The sequence below is a fragment of the Camponotus floridanus genome, unplaced genomic scaffold (assembly GCF_003227725.1).
Source record: "Camponotus floridanus strain SB8 unplaced genomic scaffold, Cflo_v7.5 scaffold287, whole genome shotgun sequence".
Taxonomy (NCBI): Eukaryota; Metazoa; Arthropoda; class Insecta; order Hymenoptera; family Formicidae; genus Camponotus; species Camponotus floridanus.
Window position 1 is genome coordinate 66,379 of NW_020229422.1, and position 11,694 is coordinate 78,072.

Here is an 11,694-nt window from a genome sequence, read left to right on the forward strand (position 1 = left end):
CGCCTCATTCGACGACGCGATGTTCGCGAGCAAGTTCGGAGTGTCGACGCGGAGAAGACGCGGTCGCGACGCGACGAGCGCTAGATTGCGCGCGAGCGTGGAATCTCTGCGAAATTACGTGCGCGATAACGCGTTGTGCCTGATCGTCTCCGACGTCTCTCCCTCCGCGTCGCATTACGACGCGCGGCGTCTCAAGATACGAGGAGTGGCCTGGCCGACCAACAACGACGACGCGACGAACAAGAGTTACGTCGAAAGCGCTATATACGCGGTGAGAGCGAACGCGGCGAATAATCACTAGCTTATCGCGAGCGTGAGAACGCGAGTGGATAACAACGCGGCCTCGTCGACGAAGAAATTCGTCGCTCTAAGCAAGAAGATCGACGCTCTCGAGAGCGCCGCGACCGAAAGATCGAGCGCTCTGGAAACCGACGTTACGCAGAATCGCGCGAGGGGGAGCGTTCTCGAGAATCGGCTGCAAACGCTGGAGAATCTGCAGGAGCTCGCCGCGACGAGGATCGAGACCGTCGAGGCGGAGAGATCGGCCTCGCGCGCAGTTGCCGACAAGCGACTGGGCGATCTGGAGAGCTCCGTCGAGACGAATCGGGCGAACGGGGACGCGTCGAACAAACTGTTGCGCGAACTGGGGACTTCCGTCGCGCGGCTCAAGAAGATCGACGAGAAAACGGAGAAGCGAGTGCGCGCCTTGGAGAGATCTCTGTCGCACGTAAACAACGTAGCGGCGAACAACGAGAGAAATCGAGTCGCGTTGAGCGGTCACAACAGAACGTTGCAGGAGTTGACGGCGAAGGCGCTGACTTCCAACACGAAATTGCGAGAACTGGACCCCGAGGTGGCGCGTCTGAGGAAAGACGCGAACGAACTCGCGAGGAGAACGGCCGCGACGACGAAGGCGGCGGCGAAGGCGGCGGCAGCGGCGGCTGCGATTCCTAAGACGATCGATCCGAATGAGGTGGTCATACAACTGGGCGCTAAAACTCCTGAGAAGCAACAGTCGAAGAGACGATAGAAAAAAAAATAGAGACGGCGAGATGAGCGCCGCGAAACGGAGACTTGTGAACGAGCTGCACGCGTCAGCGAGAAAGAATTTCCCCCGCCGCCGCGTCGCGGTGGGCGGATACGACGATCTGTGGCAAGCGGACGTCATCGATATGCGTCCTTACGCCGGACGGAACAGAGGCCACAATTACATACTCACCGTCATCGACGCTCTGAGCAAGTACGCGTGGGCGGTACCGCTCAAGAGAAAGAGCGGCGACGAGGTCGCTCGAGCCCTGTCGAGCGTGACACGCGCCTCCGGACGTCGCCCGAGGAATCTGCAGACTGACAAAGGAAAGGAGTTCTACAACGCCGAGGTGCGAAGATTAGTAGATAGACACGGAATCAATCACTACTCGACGTATTCGGTGTTGAAAGCGTCCATCATCGAGCGTTTCAATCGCACGCTCAAGAACTCGATGTGGAATATTTCACGCTGAACGGAACGTACAAGTGGCTCGACGCGCTGCCGCGTCTAATATCCGAGTACAACGCTCGCAAGCATCGAACCATCGGGATGCGTCCGATCGACGTGACGCCCGCTCGAGCGTCGAGACTCCTGTCGACGGTGTACAGCCACCCGAAGATCGCCGCTCCGGGAAAATTTCGACCGAACGATCCCGTGCGCGTGAGCAAGTACAAGACGCTGTTCAAGAAGGGATACACGCCGAATTGGACCGCGGAGATCTTCCGCGTAGCCGAGGTGCGAAGGACGAATCCCGCGACGTATCTGTTGAAGGATTCGCGCGGCGAGCCGATAGCCGGCGGATTCTACGAGCACGAGTTGCAGCGAGTCTCCGATCCCGACGTATATCTCGTGGAGAGCGTGCTGTGCCAAAAGGGCGACGTGGTTCTCGTGAAGTGGCTGGGAATGGACAGGTCGCATAATTCGTGGATCGACAAAACCGACATATTGTGACGAATATACGTATATTTTCGCGTGATATTACAGACGAAAAGATACATCACGCGTATTGTAATGCGTCGCAACGAATATATATATATTTGTAATATTAAAGATAAGAAAATACATCGCGCGTATTGTAACGCGTCGCAACGAACATATATATATTGTATAACATTAAAGACAATAAAATACATTACGCAAATCTATAAAATACATCACGCATATCTATAAAAATACGTCGCACCGCGCTTAAGATCTATCTGCGCCTCTCCTCACAGAGGTATCCTATAGTGCCCCTGCAACCGACGGCAAACCCACCACCTCAACGCGTGGAGTCGAGGGCGTCGTCGACATCGAGATCTCCGATCCGGCTAGTAACGGAGTCCGTCTCTTACAGGACGAACGACCAGGGGAAAACGACTCCGGTGATACGGCTCAAGAGAGCGGTAACCAGCGCCGACGAGCCGCAGCCGGGACCATCCTGGAGGCAATAAAAAGACTTTGCGAATCACGCGATCAGCGGCTAGAATTAGTTAGCTTAAGGAGCGTGCGCAACAAACGAATATCCGTCGATTTCAGAGTCGGGACATTGTCCGACCGTCTTCGCGGATATATCCCGAACGGATAGATGAGCGTACGCGTGTAGATAGTGTTAGGTGCACTAGAGTGCAGCGACGAGTTACACTTTCTCGGCGACGTTAGCGAGCGAATCCGAGGGACTCTACGGCACAAGTCCAAGTGCTTTGATATATACACTAACGAGAAAGAATTAGCGTGCATAGCGAAAACGTCATGTACGCGTTGGCGAGCGATCCGCTCGAAAGGATCAGTTTCTTTTTGTTTTATTATTATTTTGTTCGCATCTCGAGAATACGCGGTACCGAGTTACGCGAACTTGTCAGTTATGTTTATTATATATTTTTGTTTACGCGTTCTCGTGCAAAGTCGCGCATCGAGTCACGCGTGTCGTTTGATTAGAGAATTTTATTTCTTTGACTCCGGATATCGACTTGGCGGTAAGAGAGACCAAGTCTGGAGATTTTATTTCTTATTTTTCTTTTTTAGTTTCCGGTGGAATTTTGGAGTCGGACCGAGCGCGAAAGTTATTTCTGCGTCTAGGGACGTGATACCTGGAGTATTTTTTCTTATTTTTGCTTTCCCGGCCGAATTTTGGACTCGGACCAGGGCCGAAACTCGTTTCGGAGTACAGAGGCGTCTCCCCATGATTATTTTTTCTTATTTTACTTTTTGCTTTCCCGGCCGAATTTTGGACTCGGACCAGGACCGAAACTCGTTTCGGAGTACAGGGACGTTACTCCCTGATTATTTTTTCTTATTTTATTTTTTGCTTTCCCGGCCGAAGTTTGGACTCGGACCAGGACCAAAACTCGTTTCGGAGTACAGGGACGTTACTCCCTGATTATTTTTTCTTATTTTATTTTTTTATTTCCCGGGGGAATTTTGAACTCGGACTTGGCGCGAAACATGTTTTGGAGCGCAGGGATGCTATTCCCATCATTTATTTTCTTATTTTAATTTTTTATTTCTCGACGAGATATTGAGCCCGGACCAAGCGGGAAACTCATTTCGGAGCCCGGAGAACTCATTTCCGAAAAAGTGCAAAAAGTGCAAAAGTGCACTTAAAAAGTGCAATTCGGAAAAACCCCGTAAAATTGATCGGGGAACGCGTGAGGACATTTCCGGTCCATCCGCGAAGCGATATGTTAAGTTTTATTTACTGCACCTCGATGCTATTGTACCGTGCAGCGAGCACGAGTCGGGTCGAGCGCGAGCAGCGCGGTTTATCTGTTTAGTTTTCACGCACCGAGGCACCAGATGCGTGTTCGGATCGTCTACGGGCGATTTAGAGTTATTTTAGTTGTCGAGTGCACATAGTGCGCCGAGTGCACGAAAAAAGTGCAAATTATTTTTATGCGCCAGATCGACGTATTTATGTTTCTTTTAAGTCTCTGTGCAATTTATTTTAATTTCGGAGCACTTTTAGAAAAAGTGAAAAATTTTATCATCGCCTCAAAAGAGAGGATTTGTCGTGAAATAAACTTCCGTAAAGTTGTTTTCGCGATATTAATTAGTTTTAAGTCATATTTCGCCTACCGAAGGCATAGCGACGGCCGATGGGCGGAGCTAACGCTCGGTGGGGCGAAGCGCCGCGCGTGAGTGGGGAGCCCATATAGACGAGCGCGCAGAGCTCTCAAGGCTCTTTCCCCGGATAGCTCCCGTGCTGTAAAGAACAGGAAAGGAAGTACGCAATACGCACAAACTGCCTTCGGTAAACCGATCTAATTATCGTTTCCGTTAATTATTCGCGTCGATCAAACGCGAATGACAGTTGCCGTGCAGAAGTATTGCGCGAGATATTATATCCTTCCGATATTCGTGAGATAGTCCGTCCCGTAACACTCGTGTGTCATCGGAAGAAGCGAACGAGCGATAACGTCGTTCGACTAATTAGGAAATCAATTAGCCGAATAACCCGACGGCTCTTGCCGAAATCGAGCGTGCGAACGAGACGTTAAACACAATTGTAGTCGCATCAGAAAGGCTAGCTTGCCAGCGATTACCCAAGAGCACTGTAACAACGGAATAAGGATAATAATATTAATATTATTATTTTATAATAAATATTTTATATTTATTTATTTTCGAAAACGGTGTCTCGAAATTATTTCCGTGCGAGTCACGGATGTCCATACCAAGTCCAGCAGGCCAGTAACCAGGATTCCATAGGCGAGGCTGTCCAGGATCATCTTCCGAGGCGACCTGAAACAAAGATAGCAGGGTTAGTAGGATCCAGCGGCGTCGTTACCTTTCAGGAGGTTTTTAGGTGCGTAGGTGCCGAACGGACAACGGACAGTGGACGCATGGTGATATTAAATCATCGTGATAACAACGCGTTAACAAGTGATTGCATCGCGAACGCGTAAAACGCGATATTAGCGACGTGGCGCGAGCGCGTAACCCGACACCGGGTACAGTTACATAAAGGCGGCCGAGCTTCGCCGCTGCGTAGCGTGCTCAGTGGAGTGAGGCGGCTGGAAAAAACCAGCCGCACGACAAAGATCCTTTGTGTGGTGAGTGAGGAAGTGCACAGTGGTGCTCAATCGTGGGATCCACGTCACTGGTGCTCAACCCAAGATCGGAATTCGAGTTCGAGGGAACGGATTCCAACCACCTTGTCCGTCGATTAGGTCAAATGGACTGGCGACCGTGAGGATTCAGGTAGGATCAGAACCTAGTATTTCCGATATATTCGGGTCTCTGTACGGGTTCTCTCCACGTGTTCGGTCACATCCTCACGGCAGAGTGTCGGTCGAATCCGGCACGACGTAGCGCTTATCGTCGTACGGACTGAGCGCGACCTTCGATTCGCGCACGGTGTACACCTCGTGTAACTTGGATCTCAGGCACGACTGCTCGCGGGTCATCTCGATCTCGCGTCTCAGACAGCGCTCGTAATCGTCGAACGTCAGCGTTCTCGCGACCACGCTGCTCCTCACACCCTTGCTCTTCTTAATGCCCCTACCTTCGACTCGCAACGCGTACATCTTCGCTCTGAGTCCGACGAACTCGAGCATGAGAGCGCCGTTGTTCTCGTCCTTCATCAGACCGAGAACCTTCTTATTCGCGCGCGGCACGCCGTAGGGATTGTCGACGGCGTAATCGCTCGTGTCGAATCTATCGATGTCGCGCTTCATTCGCTCGTACGCGTCCTCGCACTCTATGCTATAAATGAGACTGTCCGTGTCGGTGTACAATATTTTACACTTATCGCCGTAGAGCGGCGACATGTATTCGTAGTGAAACGCGTAAAGATGAATCTTCGATATATCGAGAATGGACATGCCTACGTAGATCGGTTTGTCGATCTTCGCCTCCAATTTGTGCAATTCCACGGCTATGGGATTCTCCGAGAATACGCTTCTGATGTGAAAATTCGGCTTGGAGATGAGCGCCTCGGCTCCGAATCGCCCGTCCCATCGAGTCGCGAGTCGAACGTCCACGCGATTGCGCACGTTCTCCATAGTTTTGGCGAAAACGGCGTTGTTCATCAACTTGTACACATTCTTCTCGAAATCGTTACTCGCGTTAGTGCGTAAGCGCGTGTTAAATTCCACGTATCCGCGTAACCACGGCGACTGCGAGAAGCGCAGCGCGCGATGAATCCTCGTCAGACGCTTATCGTACAGCGTGGCTAGGAGTTTGCTCTGACGTTTCCCCGGCGGCTTATGGCGCGTGGGGCAAAACGGTAGATCGGCGTGGGCGTCGTGCGCGTCGGCCGGATAGTCGAGATCGACCTCGAGAATGTAGCCGATGGTCGAGTCCTCCGTCATGGACATCACGTCGAGACTCTCGAGATCGTTGACCCATTCGAATCGCTCGTACGGCAACGGCTGACACATCGCCCAACCGTACAGATTGTTGATATCGAGATACATCAGATAGATCGACGGTCGCGACGGATCGTACGCGCTCATGTATTTGTTGTTAGCGCGAGCGTATCTGTTAGAGCACTGACTCAGACTGCCGCGTATTCCGCGTTCCACGAACATCATCATATCGATATCGGTGAGCAGCTCGAAACGGACCCTCGTGTACTTAAGCATCGCGTCCCACGTGTATCCCGGCAGCATGAAGTAGTACGCGGGATCTAAACCGTAACTCTACAAACAAGCGGCGCGAAAATTTTCGAACACGAGCGGAACGTCCGCGAGCAGAAGAACGTCGGTCTTCAGATAGAGATCGTTGTACTCGCCCAGGTTTTCGACGCTAAATCGCTTTCAGACGCGCGTCGCGTGCGCGTAATCGCTCTCCGATACGGTATCGCCGGTTAGAGAACTGTAGAAGGACTCGCGCGGCGGGAGACGCGTCTCCCGCAATCTCTCGACGCTGTCGACGTACTCGTACGGAAACACGTCCTTGCGCGTGAGAAGCCGGAAGTCGTCGTCCAAGAGGTCGCGAAACTCGCCTCGCGCGATCGTCAGTTTGCTCTCGTCGAGATAAGACGCCAGCTTATCTAGACCGGCGCCTAAAAACTTGAACGAGTCCATAAATCCTAATTTAACGTATCTGGAACGCGCAGTGTTTCCCCCGTCTCCCTCCGCCGCCGCGGTATCTCGAAGTCGGTCTTCGAGAAAGCTATGTACGATTCCTTCGTCACCGGCAACAGCTCGACGCTGCCGGGATACACGTTAGCCACATCCTTGATAATGAAGTGGGCGTCATAACCCTATAGATTGTGAAAGAATACGGGTATGACGTAGGAATCCTTGTAATTCAAATTACACGCGGAACGCGCCGGACCTTTGAAACAGCCGGTCAAGTGACAGTGATCGCGCACGCGCGTGTCGTCGGCCTCGAACGGTCTCTCGCACGCCTTAACAGCGCGACGCGCTTGCGAATATCTCCCGCTTGTCCGGCATCAGATCCGCCATCGGTACCACGGCGTCGAGGGCGACTTCGCGCGAAGCGGCAGATCGCGCAACTCGCGCACGAACCACGCGACGCAATCCTCGCCGCGATAAAATCCGTACGTCGACGCGGCGTCGTCGAAGGAGCAATGCGCGTAATAGGCCACGATGTGAACTCTGTGATGCTGAACGATCCTCGTATTCTTGGTTCTCCCGCCCTCGTCCCCCTTCTTCCTCTCCAACGCGCACTCCAGATCGGCGTACACCGCGAACGGAATTCGCTCCTTTCTCGAATGATGATCGAACTCCAGCCACCTGTCGTCCTCGCCGGGAAAAACGACCACGCAATCGTTCAGCTTGCCGCAATCCTCGCTGTGCGCCAACAGCTTCTCGCTCGTACGAAAGTAATGCATGCATCTGAGAAAATACGGAATAAACGTTAACTCGATATTTCGCTCTCACTCGCCGAGATGGAACGCTCACCGATCGCACACGTGCGTCCTGTGCTGTCGCTTGCTCAACTGCGAGCTGATCAGAGGAGACAGATTTCGGATACAGGCGAAATGCCCGACCGCGTTACCCTCGCGCGTCGCATCGCTCAGATACAGCAGATTGACGTGTCTCTCCCTCTTTCGATCCGTCAGACAAAGAGGGACGATGCGAATTCCGCCACCACCGTCCTTCCCGCGTCGTCTCTCTCCGACGGTGTATACGTTCACCGATATATCGTTCAGACGCTCGAACCGTCCGATTCCGTTCAGAGTCATAACTTCGAGCCCTCCAGATTCAACACCTCGGAGTAATGCGGATATCGCGAACTTCTCTCGCAGTGCTTATCGACGGGATACAGAGCAGCTACCACCCAGTAAATATCGGATATCCTATGTATATACATAGAATATCCATAATATGAAAAAAATGTACTGTACATGATATGTACATACATAGAATATACATAAATTTACATATTTTTAGGAATATTCGTAGAATATCGTTTGGATATACATGACTTGTACATTCAAATAAGATCACAGCGTGAATATACATAGAATATACCTCATGTACATTCTATGTACATACATAAAATGTATATACTCATGGTATACATATGATATACGCTGATGTAGATACATTTATGTATAAGGATAGGATATCGCATGAATATACATAACATGTATATTCGAACGAGATCGCTGCTTATATATACATAGAATATATATCATGTACATTCCGTATACATACATCAAATGTATATACATACGATATATGCTGATGTAGATACATCAAATGTGTGTGTATATGTGTGTGTGTGTGTGTGTGTTCATGGGATATCGTATGCATATCCATAAGTGTATCTACATCAATATATATCGTATGTATATACATTTGATGTATGTACACGGAATGTACATGATATATATTCTATGTATATACAAGCAGCGGTCTCGTTTGAATATACATGTTGTATATATTCATAGGATATCGTGTGCATATCCATAAGTATATCTACATCAGTATATATCGTATGTATATACATTTGATGTATGTACACGGAATGTACATGATATATATTCTATGTATATACAAGCAGCGATCTCGTTCGAATATACATTTTATGTATATTCATAGGATATCTTATGCATATACATAAGTGTATCTACATCAACATATATCGTATATATTATATACATTTAATGTATATAAGATATATAATATATATATATACAGGGTGTCCGTCGATTTTCAACCTAAATGAAATAAATAAGTAGATTGACTCGAATTAAGAAGGAATGACCTGTATTGTTTTGGGATTGTCGCAATAATTAACGAAATATTAAATAAAAAAGATCGGCCAATCTGCGTGAGTAAAAGCGCGCGGCGATGAGAGTCATCCCATCGTAATTTGATACTACGAGCGCGGCGAAGCGGTGGGCGGGTCGCTCTCCGAGACATGATGGTGGTTTGCGATATATCGCAATACCGCGCCGAAAAATGACCCGTCCCCCCTTTTCATGGCGAGAAAATGATGCGCTATCATTTCCACACCACCTTGCGGTAGATAGCATGGTGCGCTTTTTTTATAGTGGTTTCCCCCATAGGCCTATTCCACTCTCAATTTAAAAATTATTCAAAATGCCATTTACTATACGCTGAATATATCGTAAATGTAAAAAATTAATGGACAGTACCTTTACAAAAATTGATTCGTGGTTGAAAATCCCTCGATAAAATGTATTGCACACGTTGATAATGTGATACGATGATAAAATTCTTCAAAAATCCTTTCTTCATCTCGTACACGAAGACGCACTACTGGACCGGTTATCCCGATATTATGCACGACACTCAGTTTCACATAATTATTGCACAACACGTAAAATTGTACGGCCACTTGGTTTTCGTGCACGCCCGAGAAATGATTCCATGTAAATTGCGGCCGCACGATAAGTATTTTCTCCCGCTAGTCCGTATGTCACAATCATATCCGTATATTCCTGCAGAGTACACTTCACTTTCTCTGTTAATTTACTACGCAAACACAAGATTTTTATTAAAACGTCTTAGCTCTCGCACGCTGTTACCAGACTGCATACGCCAGCAGCACGCAACTACAGCTGACAGCTGAACGGACATGTGAGTGTAAGCGTACGTGTGAGTTCGACGCCTGCGCACTATGATTACACTCACATGTCCGTTCAGCTGTCAGCTGTAGTTGCGTGCTGCTGGCGTATGCAGTCTGGTAACAGCGTGCGAGAGCTAAGACGTTTTAATAAAAATCTTGTGTTTGCGTAGTAAATTAACAGAGAAAGTGAAGTGTACTCTGCAGGAATATACGGATATGATTGTGGCATACGGACTAGCGGGAGAAAATACTTATCGTGCGGCCGCAATTTACATGGAATCATTTCTCGGGCGTGCACGAAAACCAAGTGGCCGTACAATTTTACGTGTTGTGCAATAATTATGTGAAACTGAGTGTCGTGCATAATATCGGGATAACCAGTCCAGTAGTGCGTCTTCGTGTACGAGATGAAGAAAGGATTCTTGAAGATTTTATCATCGTATCACATTATCAACGTGTGCAATACATTTTATCGAGGGATTTTCAACCACGAATCAATTTTTGTAAAGGTACTGTCCATTAATTTTTTACATTTACGATATATTCAGCGTATAGTAAATGGCATTTTGAATAATTTTTAAATTGAGAGTGGAATAGGCCTATGGGGGAAACCACTATAAAAAAAGCGCACCATGTTATCTACCGCAAGGTGGTGTGGAAATGATAGCGCATCATTTTCTCGCCACGAAAAGGGGGGATGGGTCATTTTTCAGCGCGGTATTGCGATATATCGCAAACCATCATCATGTCTCGGAGAGCGACCCGCCCACCGCTTCGCCGCGCTCGTAGTATCGGATTACGGTGGGACGACTCTCGTCGCCGCGCGCTTTTACTCACGCAGATTGGCCGATCTTTTTTTATTTAATATTTCGTTAATTATGCGACAATCCAAAACAATACAGGTCATTCCTTCTTAATTCGAGCCAATCTACTTATTTATTTCATTTAGGTCGAAAATCGACGGACACCTGTATATATATATATATATATATATTATATATATATATATATATATTGTAACGAATGTAATATATACAGAGTGGATCTCCTGATATTATCATCTTGATTTATATTAATATTATATATTATAGAGAAAATGAATTAAATCAAAATGACATAGTTTCAAGAGGAACATAACCCTAACAGCACACAGTCCGAAAATGTCCAAAGGACATCTTGATATCCTGGATATCTTATGGATATCCTTTGGACATCTTTCGGACATGTGTGCTGTTAGGGAAGATGGCCAATTTGAATTTTAGGTTGGAGATACTTCGAACATTTAAAGGTCATTTTTTATTTTTAAATGAATTTAATTTTTTATATAGATGGATTTCTCGCAATATTTGGACATAAAAAGTTATAAGGCTAAACATTGAATGATTACGAAATATTTTATACTTTAAATTTGACATAATTTTACATAAACTATGAAATATTCGTAAACATTCTTTTTAACTATCTCCTTAGTTTTTTTATGCATAAAATAATGAAAGGAATCAATTGGTTTAAAAGAAAACATAGTTTTTGTTAAAAAAAAAATATGTAGCTGCTTGTGCAAATTTAGTAGTAGTTATCACTTATTATGTCAATATTTAGAATGTATTAATATTTATTTTATTAAAATTGTTATTAATATTTGAAATTATTTAGATTTATAATGTAGAAAAAAATTA

At 47.2% G+C, this 11,694-nt stretch overlaps 1 protein-coding gene across 1 annotated transcript; it reads left to right on the forward strand.

Moving 5' to 3' along the window:
• Window positions 1-1,576: 1,576 nt before the first annotated feature.
• Window positions 1,577-1,978, forward strand: LOC112638321. Its single transcript, XM_025409820.1, has one exon. It carries the CDS (start codon window positions 1,577-1,579, stop codon window positions 1,976-1,978), a length of 402 nt encoding a protein of 133 aa, XP_025265605.1.
• The last annotated feature ends 9,716 nt before the right edge of the window (window positions 1,979-11,694 follow it).

Coding starts and splice junctions, on each gene's coding strand:
- LOC112638321 (XM_025409820.1), top strand. CDS start 1,577: ATGCGTCCGATCGACGTGACGCCCGCTCGAGCGTCGAGACTCCTGTCG.